We start from the raw sequence: 24,445 nt of genomic DNA, 5'->3' as shown, positions 1-24,445 counted from the left end.
AATGTATTTTTCAAGAACAGGACTGTGCCTGTCACTGGGAAATACTCAATAGAAAGGGTACCCAATGGAATTTTGATTCCTGAACTTGGCAGAGATAATGTGGTGAGTTCACGAATTTTTGATTATAATTGGGGGGTGAACTTATGGAGAGGTCATTTCTAGGTGGACTTATTGATTTCTGGGGGTTTCACTGAGTCATTCAGGTTTTTAACCTGAGAGTCTGCAGGCTGCGAATTAATTTGCTCCATAGAAAGATTTGCAAATGTGGAACAACAATGCTTACAGGTGCCAGATGTGGGTGTTGGTGAGTATAGGTGATGGTGAGTAATCACTTCACAATGTGTTATGGTGCATTGTTTTTCTTTGTGGTGTCAGGGCATTGGATCAATTATTATTCATAATGTTTTCACTTTATTGATTAAAAATGTCTGCAGATAATCTGGTTCAGTGGGCATAATTGTGAGATCTTCCCACACATTGGTGTGCATCCAACTTTTAGAACATTTAAGTACTGAGTCCTTCGCTGTTAGTCCTGTGCGTTTCATTTTCTTTGTGGAGGTTGTGCTATTCTCCCACATCTGATCACTCATCAACCTTCTCTTGTTAGACTTGTTGGGATGGTGATTTAGTCCTTTGGCATGTGCATCACTCCCTACTGCTTCCCTTGAGAACCCTCACCCACCCCCAGTCACCTTCCTCACTAACCCAACCATCAAAGGTTTCATAAATTCAACAAAGAATGTGCAAATTTACAGGCAAATGCAAACCAAGAGTGGTAACCAAATGAAAGGAAGCAACCTCAAAAATTCCAAATAAGTTGGATAGGACAATGGCTGATGGGACAGTTGTGAAAAGACATGGAAAGAAACCTGATGACCCATGGGGCATTGAGACAGCGAAAGTAGGAGGAGGCCTAAAGGCCTCAGTAGATTCGATGTCCAACCTATTCAACCAATTAAGAGTGGCAATCAATAGGACCCACTGAATACTAAATAGCACAATAACTCAAAGAATTTGAGATTGAATTCCGGTACTGAGTCAGACTGTACATAGAGTATCTAGTCCTGGTTGCTGAGACAAAAGGGAGATATCTAAGCATCAGAGAAAATGCAAGAAGAGATCCTGAAGATAATCCCTATGATCAGGATAATGGAGATGCGAAGAAACTTGGAATTTTCAATTTTGACAGAAGGTGCAAAAATGGTGACCTCTTTGTATATTTATAAAATAGTAAATAGTGTGGAAAGGATACACTTGGAAAATATTTTTGAATTAAATTACAAGCCTAACACAAGGGACAATATGGATAAAGGATCTGAAATAGTCTTGTTGAGGGAGCATAAACACTTGGACAGAACAGTTTGTGTGCTGTGGTATGTAAATACTTTTTAATACAGTTTAAAGTTAGTTCCTTGGATTTGTCCAAAGTCTGTGTTTCCAAAGCCGTCCATCAAACCAGATAAAACTCTCAAGGTGTTGCATCTATGACTTTGTAGCAGATTGAAGAATTGTATCTATTCTATCAGGGACCTGTGACAGCAGAAGAGAGTGCTTGACACAATGCACCAGGCATTATCATTGACCTTTAACCTGAAAGATTCATTTTGCTGAATGAGGAAAATATACTGAATTCCAAAGGAGACTTTTAATTGTAAACGTTTTGTGAAACTCAGTACATTTCCCCTATTAAGCAGTTAATAGCTTATAGTTAAGTGAATGAACTGCACAAAATTCCAAAGGTTATCATTTTAAAATTAGTTTGAGCTTCAAACTATATTTTCAACCAAGATGAAAGGATGTAAATAAACAATAAACAGAAGATCAGTCAGACAGCAACCAGCTCCTGTACAGTGCTGTTGGGTAGAAGTGAGTCACCTTCTATAAATGAACTCTGTAAATGGGTCAACCCAACGAAAGTTCCCCTGTGTGCTGCTGTTCTATTAAGCCAAATTTCTTTCCTTCCCATTTCTCCTGAAGGTTCTAAGTGTCTGGTGCTTCATCCAAGTGGCCATTCTTGATGTGTGAGCTGAGACAGCGAGTGTCAGCAGGTATTCACCGAACTTGATCTTGTCATCACCTGCGAAGTGTGTACAGGCATACACGCAGCTTCCAGGCACGATCACTGGATAGTGATGAGGAGCAGGCACTAAATTTCTCATCCTTAATTCAAGGACACTGAGGAACCCTCGCTGAGACCATCTGGTCTGTACAACTCAGATATGCGAAGTTTTACTTATAAACAGAAATGCAAGTTATAATTATTACAGCAGTGGGAATAATCCCAAATGCAAGATTTTACAACTCTGGTCGTTTTATTTTAATCCCAGCGGAGTAATTAAACCATGATTGGTTTAAATGGATTTGAACCTCAGAATAGAACAAGGGGCAATTATGCCTTGAGCAAGAAAGAACAGCAGCTACATCTACTGGTGTCCTTTAATTGAGAATGTGAAAGGCAAACTGTTGTAAAAAATGTTCTGGCATCTTGCAGAGCACTAAGGATCATTGCTCAGCTTCATTAGAATGTTTAAACAATCAAGATTTATAAAAATGTGCAGCATCACTTTCATTTTTTATTCATTGGTGTCTCTCAAAAGCCTTATTTATAATATTACATAGGCTGTTTAACACATACTCTCTCAATAACCATGTATTCAGAGTATCAACTGTACCCCAAAGGATTGGTGCTAAAGTGCTAAGGGAGCAATATTACTGTTCATCTGACCTTATCAATTCAGAAGATTTGAATCATATATTATAGGAGTCTACGTCAATTAGCTTCTCATACATATGCCACTGATAGATTTTTAACTGTTATTCCCTCTCTCTGCCCCTTACAAATTATCTTAAATGCTAACCTGAGTCAATATCTTAAGTGCATTCCATATTCTAATAACCCCATGTATTACATTCTTCTGGTGATAATTCTGTTTCTGTTAAGAATTTGCTAATCAGTGGAAACAATTTCATTTGTATAGCCACTCATAGTTCTGAAAAACTCAATAGGGTGTCTACTCAATTACAGTGGAAAGTAATGATAAGTCTTTCTTAATAATTATGGTATCTCTTTTCCAGTATTACTCTACTATGATTCGAAAATCCTTTCTATAATGTTGCACACAAAACTGTGTGCAATATTCTAACCATTCTGTATGTGTCACTTTTTCAGTTTTATATTCAGTGTCCCAAAATATAAAACCAAGAATCTTAATTGCTTTGTTTGGTATTTACATCTGAAAACCATTTTAAAAAGACTCCTGTCATTGGTGTACACTTGCACTGTTCTTTCTTTAATGATTTACCACATTGAACTGTACTTGCTCCTTCTCCGACCACTCTGAAACCACAAAAAGTGATTACTTTAAGTGGTAGGAATTGTAACACCGCATTTGGCTAATTGCTTTGTCCTGTGAAGCTGGTTGGGATATTTCCCAACATTAAATGTGTTATAGAAACATAGTTTTTTGTCAGAATTTCCACCATATGCTCAAAAGTGAGGACATCTCTTTATTACTATTTTACTGCACTTATAAAAGTTTTGCTGTTTACCTTCATGGTGATCTGCAAGCTTTTATTCTCCTGCCTCATCTTTTTTGCTTCAATTTTATGCTCCAAACTCCGTCAAACCTCCTCCAAGGTCCTTCTGAAAGGGGAATATTACCTACTTAAATGGAAAATTATTCTATATGTGGGCATAGGAATTTCTGAAACTCTTTAAATAAAGCTAGTTGTGAACTAAGAAGTCTGGTCGAACTATCATAATTTTAATGTTTTTAAAAGGTTAAATTAAGTTCACAGCTTCATTTTTTGTTTTACTTGTTCAAAGGTCAGGTGTGTCATTGAAAGCCACATTATTATTATCCTTTCCTCAAGGTGTTCGCAAGAAGATGATGGTGTACAAAATATCTTCATACTTTATAGGGGCTTTTTTATTATAACTTCACATTAAGTTGTTGAATTATTAATTGCTGCCGGAATTTCCTGTGAATCAAACTGCTTTTGAAGCGGTGCAAAAAGTAGCATCCACATTATAATCAACAAAATCATATTTAATAATAGACTTTCTGATTTATAATCAGTGGCTTGGACTTAAAACCAAATGCTCTTGAGAGGCTGTTGATTAGCTTTGTTGATTGATCGGTAGCTTCATTGCCAAGAACATAATCTTCTCTGTAGGTTTCTGCCAATCACAGGGACACATTAAAATACCACCACTGACTGATGTTGATGTTTCAAGAGATCCTTATGACAGACATTGTTTAAACACTTGCATTTTTAGCAATATAGTATCTTGCCTCACAATCTCAATTTAACTAATTCCAGCTGATCTCCTAATTCCTTTTTTTTTCCTGAACTTGATTACATTACACAAAATTCCCACTCTCCCTTATTCATCACAACAGCATTTGCAATTTTCCTGAGAAAGTTATCTCCCTCAATCAAATGCTTCTAGTCAAGTATATCGACTAGTCCTTATGGCCACTGTTTCTGATACAAATTCTATTCTTACAGGAAATCCTAGAAGGCATAAATAAACCACAACTGTTTTATTCCATAATAAACCATTTCCAGATCTGTCCTCAGCACACTCCTCTCCTCCAGATTTGATAAACTTCTTCCTAGCCAAGATTGAGATGGTGTGCAGCTGTCTGCTGCCATTTTTCCTGCTGCTCCTGACACCCCTCTGATGTCAAGCTTTAGCATCCATATCAGATTCTATTAAAAATGCTTACAATCTTTGCCTTGGCTCCACCCCAATGCATTTAGAATTCTAAGTTCTATCTGAAGCTCAACAGCTTCAGAGCACCTTCTTCCTACAATCTCCTCAAATCCAGTGATTTCTATCCTCCCTTAATATTACTATTGTTAGCAGAGCATCCAACCTCCTGTCTCACTCTTTGCAACTCCATCCATCTTCCTTTCTCCATTTTCTTGAAGACCATGTCATGTGTAATAACTACTCACCTCCATAATTTTGTTTTAAAACTTGGAACCTTCACCCTTCCAAATTTAGAAACTAAATGCAGACTGCTGTTAATTCCAGGGTTGAATGGCAATGCTTTCAGCAAATTCAGATAGTGGGCACCTTCAGACAGTGGCTCCCCTGGCACAAGCACATCACATTTGTCCATTTTTAGCTGGACATTTTCTACCCACCTAAAGAATGGAGAATGACTAATTCAGAGTCAACTTGCTAAACCTTCATTTATCCATTGGCCCTTAGGCTCAGGTGACTGAGAAATTTCAAGTATGAGTCCGTGTCACTTTCCTTCAATCCACAGGAGGATGTTTGGGAATGATACTTTCATGCGAATATTGCTTTCGAGGTTTAGCTTATCTCCAATGGCAATATTACTTTCTCCCAGAATCAAAGCAGCTTTAGTTATTCCACAGACATTTTTGAGTTAGAGAAACTGAACAAAGCTTCATTGTATATTGTAGGTTCCATGGCAGGCATTTTGTTGTTAGAATAAAAGAGATAGGCACGCTAAGCCATGGTTTCAGTGCTGGGTTTATGACACCAAACATAAGCTGCTCATGGCTGTTGATACATCACTTGGCATGAACTGACTGGAGACTGCAGCTGAGTGAAGTACCAACAGTCACGGCCTTAGATTCCCTTGGGGGAAGGGCTACTTCAAGAGAACCATGTTGTAACTATAACATATTTACGCAGTATAGAAACTGGGGCATAAGGGATTGGATACTCTAGGTTTTCATATTACTGGATGAAATGCCTTCTCCTTGGTACTAAGTGTTTGGTACCAAGTCAGTGCTGAGGGGAAGATGGTGGCCCACTGTATGCAATTAGCCATTAAAATCTGATCAAGGCAAATACTTGCTGAGGAAACTAATATAACCCACCAGCAGATGCCCCATCCAACAGAATGAATGTAGAGGGTTGGATACAACGTTCAGAAAGATCCCATCCCTAATAACATTATGAATGGAGACAAGAATCTTGTCAGTGAGAACTAACTCATCTTTTCTCACAAAAGTAAACCATTTGCTATGTGGCTGATTCTAATAGCTTATCTTTTGATTTATTACAAAGCAGGATTTACATTTAATCCAATAAAAAAGGATTTATCAAATTAAAATCATTCCATTTTTGGAATATAATTGTACGGTAGGTTTTAAATAATATTGTTCACTTTATAATCAATGTACACGAGGAAATGCAAGCTTTCCAGACTGTAAAGTCACTAGAATCATTTCAACAAATCATGTTTTACTTGACATACATACAACAGACCAGAAACCCTACTTGGCCTCCTTGCCCAAACATAATGTTAAGGTATTCTTGCTACTTTCATTTTGTTACTTCAATGAAGTTCACACACAGTCTTCAACAGCAACACTGCTACTCTGGGGAGGGAGAGACAGAAGGTAATTTACAAGATGGCTAAAACGGGATTTGATTTTTCTTGGCAGTAATAGAAACTCCAAGCAGCCAATCCCCATTTGGACCATACATCTGTATAGGGTTCAGACTTTTGAGGGGAACCATGATCATGAACAATATTGAATAATTAACAAGCCAAATTCCAAAGCAGGCTTTTGGCCTACAGCTCAAAATGCACATATATAATGCAGTAGTCATCACTGAAAGCCAAAAGAGACAGAGGGTGGAAGTATGGAAACCACTGCCTTTTTCACACTCCTACCCACCTGTCCAGATAAATCCAACTCTGGCCATGGGTTATAACTATTGGCCCATGAGGACAGAGCTCTCTGATTTGAAATTAATACTCTTCCTTTATGTCAATAGTTTGGCACATACAAGGCATTTTTTTAAGTGTCTGGAAAGAATGCTTTGATGTTCTCTCCTTTTATGCTTTCCTTACTGTCATGTGGGTAGCACTAGTGTAAAGTTGGAGATCAATTACTGCAATAGCTGACTCAAAATGTTTCACTGTTCCTTGTTGGCAAGGCCAAAATTTGTTATCCACCCTTAACAGCTCTTAAAAATGCCTACTTTCCTTTTAGGTTTGGCAAAGTACAAGTTCACTTTTGTAAGGGAGGCTAAGACATGGCTTTCCTCATTCAACTTGGGCACCAGTATCAGCAAACACAAAAGGTTTCTCTGCCTGAAGGGGACTAATAAGGTCTCTGTGCCATATTCAATACCCTGTATGAAATCAATCAAGTTTAGAGACACTTGAAAGAAGGTGGATGAGAATTTTTGGGCAAGGGATAGGTATAGGAATAACTAAGGAGACCTCTTGTTGTTAAGGGCCATGCTACTTCATGTAAAAATCATTGAAAATTAGATTTAAGCCAATGCAATCAGTACTGCTTTTGGGTCAGCACAAGACCACAGAATATTTTAACTTTTGAGGCATGACTCTAATTTTTACTTTGAAGGAAAGCAACAGTTCTAGAAATAAATTTCTGACAAAATAAATGTTTTTAAAATGATTTATCGTAGAAATTGGATACATTAGTGTTTCATTTATTCAAGTTTTAATATCAAAAATCTCAGATTCGAGCTCTGATGTTGTGCAGTCAGCTAAATAAGAAGGCCACCTGTCCACTAATCCCAGTTACAGGAATTCCATAATCAGGTATTTAGCGGGGTCATTAGTGAGGAGATGAATAGGACAGCTATAAAGGGCTCAGCGATCAGGCTAATTTAATTCTATACAGATGACATTAACATGCTTCAACTGTATGGGATTATAACAATGGAGAAGGAGTTTCTAGTTAGTCCTCATTCTTTATTTGAAAAAGTTCAGTGACTCTAATATGGCAGTTTTAATTTCTCACAGTAAAATTCAGCTCAGTGACCCTCTGCGCTGTGATCCAATAATTACTCACATCACAATTGTACCTGGCTGTGAATCTGTAGGAATCGCTATTGAAAGAGGAGTGAAAACGTTCATTTCCAGAAGTACATTTGAGGTAGGTGGACAGTAAGGGATTCGGTCTCGAACATGATGAATCCAATTAGATTATAAATCATGGCCAGTGCTGAGAGGAATCCAGAACCAAAACACACACCAACGCAAAACAGCTCCTCCACATTGATACTTAACTACACAGTTCACAATCACTTGCTCCTCCCAGGTCAGACTAAACAATGAATACCCAGTGAATGACAGGACACACAGATGCTACAGCTGGTGTGACAGACGGAGACTGACAGAAATGCCATTTCACATCTCCTCTCTTTAACGAGCTACTTTCGACTGGTTTCAAAACGTACAGACAATCTGCTGAGGGCAAGCTGGAGGTCCAAGAGGGCATCAACTGACTGCTGTCTGGGTTGAACTCGTGCAAAGCTTTTCATATCATTGGACAGTCATTGATGAATACCCCTTAAGAGTGCAGAGTGCTTATTCAAGCATGTTTTTACGTTGATGTAGTTCAGTTCATTTCCAGGGTTCTTAGCTCAGCTGCAAGGTACAGTCGTTCTGTTTGACACTTAGACCAGTGTGCCCTCTGGAAAGGGTGGCACAAGATGCTCTACATCTTTAGTCTTCTCCCTGCCCTCATTCTTCAGCCATTCCATTTTCTGCTTGTGTTGCCGAATTGCATCGGTCACCCTGGAATCGATCATTACCTCAGTCAGAACACCATCTTCAGAGGCATATGCTGCAGCCTGCACAACAGGAAGAACACAGATACATAGGTTACCAAGAATGTACGTAGTCTTATATTAGACCAGTCATGTAGACAATAAAGGTGAAACCCAACTAGTGTCAATTTAGAAAGAAGATATTTTAAAAAGAATTCCTGCTGGATTAGGACTTTCTCCTTAAAGTGCTTAACAAACGTGCTTCAAATGCAAGATTTATAGAAAGGAGCCTTCTCTGCAGGCATTTTACAACCAGATTTTAATTCCTTACTTTTGCTCATTTTGCTGCAAATTTTCTTTAATTAAGTTAATCATCCTCAGAGCAGAATAAAGGGTACAGCAAACCAGTTGTTACAACCAGGTAAAGCAGTGGAAACCAGTTCCTTTTTTAAATTCTTAGTTCTCCTTTTGGATGGTCACAAATAACATTTACTTTCTTTTTTGCACATGGCTATCACACTTTAACTGATACTGTTTTCTTGAAAACAAAGGAGCTAATTCTCAAGGTTTTACTGAGTGAAAAATAGCAATTCTATTACCTACTAACCAAACAAACTAAAATAAAACAAAACATAGTATCAGATAGTAAGTTTAAAATGCATTAAGTCTGGTACAGAAAGGGAGATCACAAGTTACTGTTATAAAGAGGAGCATTCAAGGTATCAGATTCTCAAACTGAGTCCACAGTTGGTTAATTGTTGATGTGAATCCTCAACAGTAGCATAATTTGTAGACTGGAGTTCTCTGTGAAAGTGCATTATTCAAGAATTATTTTCCCTTTCTGTCTACCCCCAAAAATAGCTGCCAAAGTATAGCTAAGTGTGTATATTCCTGAATCTAACTTCATTGTCTTTCCATGTTAGTTAATTGGCATGTAAGCCATTCAATCCCCAATATGTAAAATCGTGACAATCGTGAATTGATACAAATGACAATTCTTGACATTGACTCAAGTGTTTAGTTTTGATATTTTTATATAAAAATGGTAATTCCAATGCAGACATCTTTGTTTATTACACATGGGTCTCTCAATACTTGCCTCAATTTGTGACCAGATGATCACTGTTGCCATTTAAGGCCCAATATTCTTGTTTTTATAAAAACATTTAGATAACAAAGGGTCGAAGTCTAAAACATGACAATTAGATGATGGATTGATAGGCCATATTTAGTACTCGTACTACACGGTCAGTGAAAGCAATAAGAACATCAGGCAATTTCTTTCAAACAGACTGAAAACGACGAATGTACAAATTCGGAGGAGAGCTATTTTACTTTCTTGGAATGATTGCAAGACACTGAATTTGGCTGACACCAGCATTCTGGAATCCTTTCTCAAACCAAGCCAACAGAGTCCATTGAGAGGTGGCATGTTCAACACTGCGTAAATAGCCCGCAAATAGCCTGAAATTGAGACATGGCAACTTCCAGGCATAGAATAACAGAATCCCTACAGTGGGGAAAGAGGCCATTTGGTCCATCAAGACTGCATCCATCGTTCGAAGAATATCCGACCCAGACCCACCTTATCCCTACAACCCCACATTCACCATGGTTAATCCACCTAACCTGCACATCTTTGGACTGTGGAAGGAAACCCACACAGACATGGAGAACATGAAAACTCCAGTCAGTACCCCAAAGCTAGAATTGAACCAGAGTCCCTGGAGCTGGGAGGCTAACCACTGAACTACTGTAATTAAAGAGTCAGATGTACAGCACAGAAACAGACCCTTCAGTCCAACCCGTCCATGCTGACCAGATATCCCACCCCAATCTAGTCCCACCTGCCAGCACCCAGCTTATATCCCTCCAAATCCTTCCTATTCACAAACCCATCCAGATGCCTTTTAAATATTGCAGTTTTGCCAGCCTCCACCACTTCCTTTGGCAGCTCATTCCATACACGCACCACCCTCTGCATGAAAAAGTTGCCCCTTAGGTCTCTTTTATATCTTTCCCCTCACCCTAAACCTATGTCCTCTAGTTCTGAACTGCCCCACCCCAGGGTACAGACTTTGTCTATTTATCCTATCCACGTCCCTCATGATTTTATAAACCTCTATAAACCTCTATAAAAGGTCACCCCTCAGCCTCTGACGCTCCAGGGAAAACAGCTCCAGCCTGTTCAGCCTCTCCCTATAGCTCAAATCCTCCAACTTTGGCAACATCCTTGTAAATCTTTTCTGCACCCTTTCAAGTTTCACAACATCCTTCCAATAGAAAGCAGACCAGAATTGCACGCAATATTCCAAAAGTGGCCTAACCAAAGTCCTGTACTCAATACTCTGACCAACATAGAAAAGCTTACCAAATGTCTTCTTCACTATCCTATCTACCTGTGACTCCACTTTCAAGGAGCCTATGAACCTGCCCTCCAAGGTCTCTTTGTTCAGCAACATTCCTGAGGACCTTACCATTAAGTGTATAAGTCCTGGGAAGATTTGCTTTTCCAAAATGCAGCACCTCGCATTTATCTGAATTAAATTCTATCTGCCACTTCTCAGCCCATTGGCCCATCCGATCAAGGTTGCATTGTAATCTGAGGTAACCTTCTTAGCTGTCCACTACACCTCCAATTCTGGTGTCATCTGCAAACTTACTAACTATTCCTCTTATGCTCACATCCAAATCATTGATATAAAATGATAAAAAGTAGTGGACCCAGCACAGATCCTCATGGCACTCCACTGGTCACAGGCCTCCAGTATGAAAAACAACCCTCCACCACCACCCTCTGTCTTCTACCTTTGAGCCAGTTCTGTATCCAAATGGCTAGTTCTCCCTGTATTCCATGAGATCTAACCTCGCTAACCAGTCTCCCATGTAGAACCTTGTCAAACGCCTTACTGAAGTCCATACAGATCATATCGATCGCTCTGCCTTCATCAATTCTCTTTGTTACTTCTTCAAAAAACTCAATCAAGTTTATAAGACATGATTTCCCACGCACAAAGCTATGTTGATGATCCATAATCAGTCCTTGCCTTTCCAAATGCATGTACATCCTGTCTCTCCGGATTCCCTCTAATAACTTGCCCACCACCAATGTCAGGCTCACTGGTCTACAGTTCCCTTGTCATTACCATCCTTCTTAAACAGTGTCACCACATCAGCCAACCTCCAGTCTTCCAGCACCTCACCTGTGACTATCGATGATACAAGTATCTCAGCAAGGTACCCAGCGATCACTTCTCTAGCGTCCCACAGAGTTCTAGGGTACACCTCATCAGGTCCTGGGGACTTACCCACGTTTGTGTGTTTCAAGACATCCAGCACTTCCTCCCCTGCATTATGGATGCTTTTCAAGATGTCACCATCTATTTCCCTACATTCTATCAAAAAATTTGATTTTTAGTATTTCTGCATCCTATACTCCTCATCCAGCTTTCACACTGCAATATCTCTACCTAATTTCTGGAATAGTAAGGGTGGCATGGTAGCTCATAGCACCAGGGACCCAGGTTCGATTCCAGCCTCAGGCAATTGTCTGTGTAGAGTTTGCACATTCTCCCAGTGTCTGCGTGGGTTTCCTCCGGGTGCTCCGGTTTCCTCCCTTAGTCCAAAGATGTGCAAATCAGGTGAATTGGTCATTCTAAATTGCCCGTAGGGTTAGGTGCATTAGTCATAGGGAAATGGGTTTGGGTGGGTTATTCTTTGGAGGGTCGATGTGGATTTGTTGGGCCGAAGGGCCTGTTTCCAGACTATAGGGAATCTAATCTATATCTTCCATGTCCTTTTCCACAGTAAACACTGATGCAAAGTACTCGTTCTCTTCAGTAATCGAGCAGCAGACACAAGCTCTGGAAAAGAGCTGCTTTGTTGGACTGGTGTTCACAAAGTTTCCTTGAATTCTACTCTTTCCACAAACAGTGATTAATGTTGGGGACCAGTTCCATAACTGCCTCAGACACATTGCCTGAATGACCTGGCCATGATAAGTGGAATCAGAGAGAGAGAGAGAAAATAAAAATCAAATCAGGAACTTTGAGTTCACCATGCAGTCCACTCACAGCTCAGTGCCACACTGGGCAGTGTATTCACACTACTCGATGCCACTTGGAACAGTGTTTGGTTCCATTGAGCAAAATAAGCAAACTGAAATCAGTTCAATGAAAATCGAGTTCATCCATCATGTCGGAGCCTGTGTCTAAATGCTGCAGATTTACGGCTTTAATTACATTCAGACAATGCATCAATATGTGCATTCAAAACTGAATGGAGCCATTTCAGTTAGGAGTAGGTTTAACAAATTATTGAGATGGATTTTTACAGTAATTGTAGTCATGAGCACCACAGTGACATCTCAGCCTCTTTAAATTCCCATCAATAAATTCCCATCCCCTTTTTCTCAGATCACCAGTCCAACCATCTGCATTGTACTCACACCCAGTATATTTAAAAAAAAACAGATATAGGGAATAAAATCAGAGTTAGGCAGAATACGCCACTGTTTCTGATCCCTCAGTCTCAAAAGGCAACACAAGTGGACTGAATTTGGAAAAGCAAAATCAGGACAATAATGCTGAATAAGAAACTGTTCTGCAAGTCACATTATCCATTATTAAAACTATTCCCATTGTGATTTCTTTTTAAGCAGATCGGTGAACTTAATTCTTGCTCTTGCCCCATCTTGACAGTAAGGACACAGGTGTTGAGATGAACGAGTACTTTGATACTAAGCAATAATTCTAGTGCTGACATCAGAACAAGACTCCATTGTGGTTAGATGCAGATGTGTCATGCATGAGGATCATAGATTTTGGCTTGTGCCCTATCCAATAAGCACAGTATTTGAGAATCTGCACAAACTGACATTATTTGGAAAATGCCAACACCTGCTAGTGGGAGTTAGAGCATCGATAATCTACTAAACGTTCCAATACTCTGAAGTGAGTGAATGCTTGTGTGTACAGGTGGCTGGCTCACAGATTATCCTGCTCCCTTTAGCAGTAATGTTCAACCAGTATACAAAGGAGCCTATTTTTGTAAGTATTAAAGTAAATAATTTTTGGAATAGAGTCAAACATTACCAATTATATAAATTCTGCAATTTAAAAAATACAGTTAATGGGACAAGAGCGCTACTGGCAATGCCATCTTTACTGTCCTTCCTTAATGTCACTTGAGAAGTGCTGGTGATCTGCCTATCACTGCAGTCCATTAGTTACAGATACATCCAAAGTGCTAATCGGAAGGGCGATTTACCCAATAGAGAAGCACTGGCAACTTAGTTCCAAATTAGAAAGATACGTTGCTAAAGAGTGGAATGAGCAGATCTTGACATTCCCAGGTAGAAGCCATGGAAATGAAAGGTGCAATCAAAAAAGCCTTGATGATGAGCTGCAGTGTTTCGTATCGGAGTTACACTTGGCAACCCACATTGCTTGTGGAGGCAGTGAATATTTAAAGATAATGGTTTGCTGTGGATGATGTTGAGCTGAGTGTTGTTGCAGTTATATTCAACCAGGGAAATGAGAAGTATTCCACCACACTCCCAATGCATGCTTTATATATGATGGAAGGGGCTTTGGGCAATCAAAACATAATTTACCAATTGCAGAATTCTAATGGATCTGGTCTTCTAGTTAAATGTGGTTGGTTCAATTGTTTCAGGTAACAGTGATGCCCAAGTTGTGGATAGTGGGGGGGACATCTGATGGCAATGTGATTGAATGCAATGGAAGGTGGTTTAGACTCTCTGGGTTGTTCTTACTGATCTATTGTTGAGCATTCCTGACAATAACAACACCTGGTTGTGGTTTTTGGAGGATAAGCTATGGCTATGCTTTCCTATTTTAATAGGAATCCATTGTTGAATACTAATTTCCAATTGTTCTGAAACAGATATTCTCCCAGAACTAAAATCAAGCAATGTTCTTCATTGCAGAAACAAGAAGCATACTTGGACACACATTTTTAAAACCTGGCCCACTTTGACTTTGTCTCTTTTCTTTAAAATTCAATTTGTTTTTCAAATTAACCTGATCAGAGATGTTGTTGCAGAGTTGGGACTCGAAGCCAGGCTTCCAGCTCCAAGGATAGGGGCACTACCACTGTTCTACAAGAGGGCCCCTGACTTTCTCTCTTCTAATTAATGAACAATTAAAATCACCTAATAATAATAATGACTAAAGTTATCAATTTTGTGCCAATTAGAACTAGTGCAACAAGTAAACCAGTTTAAATTAGATCCTAAGACAGAATAGCAAAATCAATTAATAATGCTTCATGAAAGAAAAACTTGCAATTAATAAAACAAATGTGGAATACATTTCCCGAATGAATCTCTCACGGGGCAAACATTCGTTCAAGTCTCAAGATTACTCAACAGCAAAGTACTATGGGACCTGTTTTAGGTATCAGATTACTCCAAACTACTGCAGTCAAAGATGCTGCTTACACTTATCTGAAGGAGGGAATTAAAAAAAAACTAGTATTCATCCTCGTGAGCAGTTATTTGAACTGAGTCAGAAGACAAACAGAAGTACTAAACCTGGCTTTTCAGCTAATTGCACCTTTTCATTGCTGAATTAGCTCAGGGATAGCATACTCACTAGCTTGAGAAGGCTATGTTTTCTGCACATCCAGATGACACTCCAGTGCAGTGCTGAGCAAATATTGCTATGTTGGAGGTTCTATTTTGCAGATGAGACATGAAATTGAATCCCTGTCTTCTTCCTCAGGTGGAGGTGAAACATTCCATTTTATTCTGTTGGGGAATTCTTTAAACTTATTTATTTCTTCCCACAGCCTTTAAATGGGGAATCTCAAACACTTTTCAAGTGTCAAGTGTTTGGGAAGTGCTGAAGATCTGCCAGGGCACTACATCAATGCAAATTATTGCCTTTGTGATGCAAAAACATGAACGTATGTGTATGCACGCTTTTTAAACTATAAAAATACTTCACTGTCAAGCAACTAACCCCACTATGGATCTGACACCATCTGTTCAGATGAGCAGCCAATCTGTCTAATGTCTGCAGCACACTAAAATTGTCGCAGGTTCCTGCTTAATGAGGGAAATGGGTAACATTGCAAAATGCTGAAGTCACTGCACCTTGATCATCACTTTGGACGGTAGTATCAAGTCAGTCATTTGCTAGCTTTGGCTTTGACGCAGTTCTGTACTCTTACTCCTCCCAAGCAAAACACAGCCACAGCACAATTTACAAGGATACCACCATTAACACCGTCAAATACAACTACATCAGTTCAAGTGTTCCCCTCAAATTTTATTTTAAAGCATCTTTCAATCTTTCTTATGGCTAAATTTACATTAACTAGGTTAGCTACAAGATAAGATTACTCAGGCCTAATTGTAAGCCACTTGCACACTAGCTTTTTAAAAAATGGAGTTAACCTAACATCACAGCCTGACTGTACCCAATCTGTCTTGAAAGCTGTGTTACTCTCATTCCACAAGTTGTTTCAATTAGATCAACTTCTAATTCAGAGCAAAATCAACTGTAAATGTGGCAGTGGCTATGTAAGGTAAACAGCCTAATACATTTGGAAAGCTGCAATTCTTCAAGTGGAAGTAACATGGTCTCTCAGGATCAAAAGATATTTAATGTCCCCTGCTATTTTCAGATTTGTCAGTAGTTTCCATCAAATGCAGTAAACTTCAGCTGCAAACATACAACTGGAACAGGGTTAATAATGGTGGAAAAAAGTGTTAATAATCCAACCTCTGTGTCAACAAGGATTCAATTGGATACATCGTCTTGTTGAACTGAGAAGTAGCCAGAAACCTGCACGCACCTATAAAGGGTGAAAGATCCACTGTATATTTACACTGGACATTCAATTTAACAGTGAAGAAACCATTTCTTTTCTCCAACCCAAACATTCCACCCCCCCACCCAAAAAGCACGCATGTACAGGACAGAGAATATACAACGACAGCCAATTTAGTGACAAAGCCGAAATAAAATCCCATCTATTCAAATCACTGAACACCTAGGAAAAGTGTTCTCTTTTGGAGATTAGGCATAGGAAGTGCAATTGGAAAAACAGAGACCGTTTATAGCGCACAGAAAGCCATTGAGCAGGCACATGATCAAAGAAAGGAGGCAAGCCTAAAGAATTAGAGCACTAGTCTGATTGGAAGCAGCATTTGCTGCAATCATAAAAGATATAATGAAGAAAATAAACTTTCTTTAAAAACTAAAAATTCCCAAGCAACATTCGTCTCACATCAATCCCCCACTTTACGAAACTCCGTGAGGTTGCCAAAAGGTGTCTGCGGGCTTACTTACACATAAAAGACATTACTGGACTCTATAGCAGCCCTGTACATATTGAGAGTGAACATGAGATTACTGGCTCAGGGACGAGTTGGAGATCATGCGTGTGTGCTAGCAGCAGGAAACAGGGCCAGAAATACTAGAATGGTTCAGATCTTCTGCAGTCTTGCCTACTCTCACGGCATCCACATCGGTCTAGGACATACAAGGGTGGTGAATAACTGACCACAGCCCCAGCCAAAGCAGTGCTCTAATCTCATCTGCTGCAGGTGGCAGCTTCATTTGAACTGGTAGCTCAATAACTTCAGGGTGACCAGGTTAGAAAATACCACAGTGCCATGGGCCTTTAAAAATACAAGTGAAGTTAACGTGCATTAGACAATGGATAGGAGAGCTAAAATGATCATTTTATCTAAAGGCAACAAAACCAGCCAGCAAACTACAATGAGGTGGCATGAAAAAGCATCACCACTATTGTGGTTTCCATAGGAATAAAAATGCAAGAGTACCCCTTTAAGACTTGCCTAAGTTTCTCGATGTCCACCTCTCATTGGTTTGGAGTGTGGTGGTGTTTAGATGGGGGAGCAGGACAGCTCAGTAGGCTGGATGGCTAGTTTGTGATATACAGTCAGGCCAACGTGGGTTGAATTCCTGCACCAGCTGAGGTTACCATGAAGGAATTTCCTTCACAGCTTCTTCCCACATTTGAGCTTTGCTGACACTCAGGTTAAAACCCCACCAATCACTCTCTCTAATGAGAGAGCAGCCCTTTGACATGGAAAGACTATGGTGACTTTACCTTTTTATCTCATTCTTCTGAAGGCCAGAGAATACATTAAAGAATAATTACACATTCCAGAAATCAGCCATTCAGATCCCACGATTTTTCAAATTTAGTTACATTAAGTTCTCCAATACTACCTTTAAACTGACATTTATTTCAGTTCCTCACTCTTACTATCCTTGAATCTCAAGCATTTCAGGCAGGCTCCTTGTACCTTTCTCTGTGAAGATACATTCAAGCTTTTGTAACATTCCTCGATTTCCCTTTATTAGTTCTCCTGTAACCAACCCAATTTGTCTTTGCTGATCTTTTCCTATTCACATACTTGCAGAATTTTTGCAATCCATTTTTGTTTCTCGCTAATCTATTCCCCCTTTATCACTTCTCTCCATCCTCAAAAATGTACACATCTTTTTACAACATTTTAAACTCCCTCCCACGAACTAATATGTGTTTTTGAAAACCAAGCATGAATTTTTTTTTTAAAGTAACTAGCCATTGCCTATCATTAAACATTTTTACATTTTCAAACCACCACAACCAACTTCCTTCTCATAGCTTCATAACTTCTAGTTTTGAGACTTATATTTTTATAAGAATTTTCATATGATGGAGATGCAACTTCAATTAGCTCAAATATGGAACACAGCAACAAGCTGGTATCCGAAGGAGCCGTTTTTGGCAGAGAAACAAGCAGCTAAGGATACAGCTTAGGTCAAGAACTCTGTCTCTTGAGATGAAAAAGTGCCCACTGATTGGAATGAAACATCAGAATGCTGAGAACACAGAAAATTGTAATATTCTATACTGCTGAGGTTTCCAGAAATCAACTAAACAACCATGGTGTCAGGTTAAACCTTATGCCTCAGGACATCACAAGTGTTTTAAATTGTACATTGTACTGGACACTAGATTCAGCATCAGACAGAAAGAAAGAGAGAGGCAGAGACAACTGAGAGAGAGGGTGATGCATTTTAGTCGGAAAAATGGGAAGGTGACCTCTTATCTAAATGGGGAGAGGCTTCAGGGCGCTGCTGTACAGAGGGACTTGGGTGTCCTCATTCATGAGTTACAGAAACCATGCAGCTACAACAGATAATAAAGAAAGCAAATGGAATGTTGGCTTTTATAACTAAAGGAATAGATTATAAAAAGGTAAGGAGGTATTGCTGCAACTATACAAGGCATTGATGAGACTGCAACTAGAGTATTGTGCGCAGTTTTGGTCCCTTTATTTGAGGAAAGATGAAGTGACTTTGGAGGCAGTTCAGAGAAGGTTCACTAGATTGATCCCAGAAGAGAGATTGAACAGGTTAGGCTACCCCAAAGTGTAGTGGATACTGGGGCAGTGAGTAAATTCAAGGATGAGTTAGACAGATTTTTAATTGACAATGGGTTGAAAGGTTATGGGGAGAAGGCAGGAAAATGGGGATGAGGAGCACATCCAGCCATGATCGAATGGCAGAAGAGACTTGATGGGATGAATGGCCTAATTCTGCTCTGATATCTTATCAGCTTATGAATAAGTACATAGGAGAATGTGTGCGCGAAAGAGGAAGAGAAAGCACTCATGAGATTTCACAGTTCATACGCGTGACATTGCATCTTTGTAATATTTCGCAGGGTTGGAAAGTAACAAAAACTGCTCTTCCGTTCACTCAAGAAAACCCTGTGTTGGCTCCTTATTGTTTACGGTGAAAACAGTCAATGACATTATAATTAGAGAGGCACAGCCTTACGTAAAAGAAGAAATTTTTGTTTTAGATAGGAGAGGTTGAAAGTTGGGGAACTGATCACCACTCTTCAACTAGTTGTGGTAACACTTATAATAATTTAAATCCTGAAAGGAATCAAATCTTTCAGAGATGCAGTTTCACAAAAGTCTGATCAGAATTCTGCAACATTTCAAATCAATAAAAATGGAGAGTGTAAGTATACTCAAGCAGTCAACTAAACCACATACACACAAACATCGAAACTGAACATCATCTAGAGATTGATACCTAAAGTAACTGGTTCCTGAAGACATTAGCTAAACGCAATGGGAATAACAAGCAGCAGCTGGGATACCCAGAAGCTCCAGCAAGTGAGGAAGTCAATAGTCTCACTGTCAACAAGAGATTTCTCTCGTTGTTTGCTCATTCCCAAACATCCACCCCTTGAAAAACTGAAAATGTCACCAATCGGATCTGAGGAGTTGGCCAACAAAAGTGAAAGAGATTCACTGAAAATCTGCCCAAACATTCTAGCCCTGAGGGAAGGAAAATGTTCACGTTATTTATGGAGAATAATCCACTTTTACATCTCTTTCTTGATCTTGCTGCAGTTGGTTTGCAGGATTATTTTCGAGGAGTTCACCACTCCAATGATATTGAGAATGAAAATAAATGCCATACCTGCCAGGCTACTCCAAGTTTGGAAATCTCTCTGCCCGACATCCCTTCAGTAACTCTAGCAAGCTCCGAGCATTTCTTGCCATAGTCAAACTGTGCCACTTTCAGGCGCCTGTGAAACAGGACAAGATTATGATCACCAAGTGCTGTAATTGACATGTCCATGTCCAATTAGCATCTCTAGGTTAAACTTTGACTTCCTGACGAGAACATTATGGCGTTGCAATATTTAACATTACACAGATATTTCCTGGTGAATCGTATAAATTGTACAGGATGTAGGTTTGCTCGCTGAGCTGGAAGGTTTGTTTTCAGACGTTTCATCACCTTACTAGGTAACATCATCAGTGAGCCTTCAGAGAAGCACTGGTGGTACAGCCTGTTTCTTATGTGTGTGTTTAGGCTTCTCTGGTTTGGTGATGCCATTTCTTGTTCATTTTCTCAGGGGGTGGCAAATGGGATCCAAGTCAATGTGCTTGTTGATAAGAGTTCCATTTGGAGTGCCATGCTTCTAGGAATTCTCACACACGTCTGTTTGGCTTGTCCTTGTATGGATGTGTTGTCCCAGTCAAAGTTGTGTCCTTCTTCATCTACTCATCCTAACCTAAACACATAAATAAAAAGCAGGCCATACCACCAGAGCTTCTCCGGGGGGGTCACTGATGTTACCTAGAATGGGGATGAAACATCTGAAAACGAATCTTCCAGCTCAGCGAATAAACTTACATCCAGAACCTCAACCTGAGCTATAACTCTGCTCAAACCTCGATAAACTCTACCGTTCTGGACTAGGGTTCAAGTTAATTAGTTTGACGGGTGTGTGTGTAGATAGTGTCAATTCAAGGAATATGATTTTATTGATTCTGTGGGGGCTTGCCAGGATAGATGTTGAGGAGATGTTTTCGCTTATGGGGTAATCATTTAAAACGGAGATGCATGGAATACTGCATGTATTAAAATAGGATAGAGACTGATTTTTGAGATTGATAGGTCATTAGCAGCTGGCATGGAACAGGAGTTGAGATTATCGGCTACAATGTTGTTGAATCGTGGGGCAGGCTTGAGCAACTGAGCAGTCTACTCCTGCTTTTATTTCTCACATTTGTGCACCCTGTGATCTTCTCGCCTGGGTTTAAAATTAGATACTGGGACAGAATACCTCAAGCCAAAGGATACAGTTTATGTGTTACTACACTCTACCTTAAGCAACTCATTTATCTGGTACTTATTATATAACATCAAGCCATCCTAAAATTCTTCAGGACAAGCATAATACTTTAAGAATAGCTGCAATGTGGGTCAACACATCAGAAAACTGGTGCACAAGGTGGTCCTGCAAATAGTAAGGAAATGAATAATCAGTTCATCTGTTTTATTTGTAATGATTAAGGGATGAAGGCTGGTCAGGGCACAAGGAGAAAAGCCATCTTCCTCTTCAAATAAGACAAAGCTGTTTAATCTGTCTACCTGAATGGGTGGACAGTCTCATTTTATCATCCATCTCTCATCATGCTACCTGCTGTCTTACAGTGCCATTTGTATAAGGAAATAAACAGAATTTCAAAGTCTGTGAGAAGATTTGTAGCTCGGGTGCTCGTTGTTGTGGTTCTGTTCACCGAGCTGGGAATTTGTGTTGCAGACGTTTCGTCCCCTGTCGAGGTGACATCCTCAGTGCTTGGGAGCCTCCTGTGAAGCACTTCTGTGATCTTTCCTCCGACATTTGTAGTGGTTTGAATCTGCCGCTTCTGGTTGTCAGTTCCAGCTGTCCGCTGCAGTGGTCGGTATATTGGGTCCAGATCGATGTGCTTATTGATTGAATCTGTGGATGAGTGCCATGTGGGCGGCACGGTGGTTAGCACTGCTGCCTCACAGTGCCAGAGACCCGGGTTCAATTCCCGCCTCAGGCGACTGACTGTGTGGAGTTTGCACGTTCTCCCTGTGTCTGTGTGGGTTTCCTCCGGGTGCTCCGGTTTCCTCCCACAGTCCAAAGATGTGCAGGTCAGGTGAACTGGCCATGCTAAATTGCCCATCGTGTTAGTTAAGGGGTAGCTGTAGAGGTATGGGTGGGTTGCGCTTCGGCGGGACGGTGTGGACTTGTTGGGCCAAAGGGCCTGTTTCCACACTGTAAGTAATCTAATCTAATCTAATCAGAAAGCTGCCTCTAGGAATTCCCTGGCTATTCTCTGTTTGGCTTGTCCTGTAGTAGTAGTGTTATTCCAGTTGAACTCATGTTGCTTGTCATCTGCGTGTGTGGCTACTAAGGATAGCTGGTCGTGTCGTTTCGTGGCTAGTGAGTATTCATGGATGCGGATCGTTAGCTGTCTTCCTGTTTGTCCTATGTAGTGTTTTGTGTAGTCCTTGCATGGGATTTTGTACATTACATTGGTTTTGCTCATGCTGGGTATCGGGTCCTTCGTTCTGGTGAGTTGTTGTCTGAGAGTGGCCGTTGGTTTGTGTGCTGTTAGGAGTCCTAGTGGTTGCAGCAGTCTGGCTGTCAGTTTGGAAATGCTCTTGATGTATGGTGGTGTGGCTAGTCCTTTGGGTAGCGGCATGTCCTCATTCTGTTGTCTTTCTCTTCGGCATCTGTTGATGAAATTGCGCGGGTATTCGTTTTTGGCGAATATATAGGTGTTCTTCTTCATCTTTTTGCAGTTCTGGTGTACTGCAGTGTGTTGTGGCCCTTTTGAATAGTGTCTTGGGAGTGGAGGGGAAATGAGGAAGTTGTTGAAATCCACGTTTATCCTGGGTGGTTGCAGGGTCCCTAGGCAGACTTTGAGGAGTTCTTCCTCCAGGCGTTGGGTGGTAACAGCTTGGCAGAAGAGACCCAGGACCTGCATGTCCTTGATGCAGTGGGAGGGGGAGTTGAAGTGTTCAGCCATGGGGTGGTGGGTTTGGTGGGTGTGAGTGTCCCAGAGATGTTCTGTGAAACAATCTGCAAGACAGCGTCCTGTCTCGCCGATGTAGAGGAGACCATACTGGGTGCAACGGATGAAGTAGATGACATTGGTAGAAGTACAGGTAAATTTCTGATGGATGTGGAAGGATCCCTTGGGGCCTTGGACAGAGGTGAGGGGAGCGGTGTGGGTGCAGGTTTTGCACTTCCGGCAGCAGCAGGAAAAGGTGCCAGGAGGAATGGTGCCTCCGGAACGCTGATAGGGGTAGGAAGGGAAATATATCCACTACAAGCCCACCATCTCCCACAGCTACCTAGACTACACCTCCTCCCACTCTATCTCCTGTAAGTACGCCATTCCTTATTCCCAATTCCTCTGCCGCACCTGTTCCCAGGATGACCAATTCCACCTCAAAGTCCCAGATGGCCTTTCTTCCATGATCGCAACTTCCCTTCCCATGTGGTTGATGATGCCCTCCAGCACATCTCCTCCACTTCACGCACCACCACCCTTGAACCCCAACCTCACCCAACGCAACAAGGACGGAACCCCCCCACCGTTCTCACCTTCCAATGCACCAACCTTCGCCACTTCCAAACAGACCCCACCACCAAAGATATATTTCCCTTCCTACCCCATCAGCATTCTGGAGACACCATTCCCTCTGCGACTCCCTCGTCAGGTCCATGTACCCCAGCAGTACGCACCCCACTTCTGGCCTTTCCCTGCCACTGCAGGAAATGCAAAACCTGCGCTCACACCGCTCCCCTCACCTCCGTCCAAGGCCCCAAGGGATCCTTCCGCATCCACCAGAAATTTACCAATGTCATCTACTGCATCCATTGCACCCGGTGTGGTCTCCTCCACATCAGCGAGATAGGACACTTCTTGCAGATTGTTTCAGAGAGCATCTCTGGCACACCCACACCCACCAACCCCACCAGCCCATGGCTGAACACTTCAACTCCTCCTCCCACTGCATCAAGGACATGCAGGTCCTGGGCCTCCTCCACCGCCAAGCTGTTACCACCCAACGCCTGGAGGAAGAATGCCTCATATTCCACCTAGGGACCCTGCAACCACATAGGATAAACATGGATTTCAACAGCTTCCTCATTTCCCCTCCACTCACATTATCCCAGTCCCAAGCCTCCAACTCAGCACTACCCTCTGGACCTGTCCATCACTCCCCCCTCTGACCTATCACCTTCTCCTTCATCTTCATCCACCTATAGTTTTCTCGTCCCGCCCCACCTCCCCTTCTACTTATCTCTCAGCCCTGGCCTACAAGCCTCATTTCTGATGAAGGCCTTATGCCCAAAACGTCGATTCGCCTGTTCTTTGGATGCTGCCTAACCTGCTGTACTTTCCCAGCAACATACTCTGGACTCTGATCTGTTGCGTTTGCAGTCCTCATTTTCTCCTAGCTAAAATCTGGGTCTGAGGTGAATATCTATTTTATTTAACTGCGCGCTTAATGGCTTGCTTCCATCCATGTGAAAATCGAAATTTAAAAAAACAATAACAGCTATTCAGACTTTGGC

General features: G+C 40.9%; 1 protein-coding gene across 1 annotated transcript in view; it reads right to left on the bottom strand.

Annotated features, from left to right (window-relative positions):
* Nucleotides 1-6,211: 6,211 nt before the first annotated feature.
* The window catches only part of atad3 (ATPase family AAA domain containing 3), a 59,507-nt gene continuing 41,273 nt past the window's right edge, over nucleotides 6,212-24,445 (bottom strand). The window contains exons 15-16 of the mRNA XM_072586505.1: nucleotides 20,011-20,119; nucleotides 6,212-8,605 (exon numbers count right to left, since the gene is read on the bottom strand). Coding sequence (XP_072442606.1) covers nucleotides 8,429-8,605; nucleotides 20,011-20,119 — 286 coding nt within the window. The 3' untranslated portion in view covers nucleotides 6,212-8,428. The remainder of the gene's footprint in view (nucleotides 8,606-20,010; nucleotides 20,120-24,445) is intronic.

The sequence above is a fragment of the Chiloscyllium punctatum genome, chromosome 16 (genome assembly GCF_047496795.1).
Source record: "Chiloscyllium punctatum isolate Juve2018m chromosome 16, sChiPun1.3, whole genome shotgun sequence".
Taxonomy (NCBI): Eukaryota; Metazoa; Chordata; class Chondrichthyes; order Orectolobiformes; family Hemiscylliidae; genus Chiloscyllium; species Chiloscyllium punctatum.
This window is presented reverse-complemented; position numbering and strand designations above follow the sequence as displayed.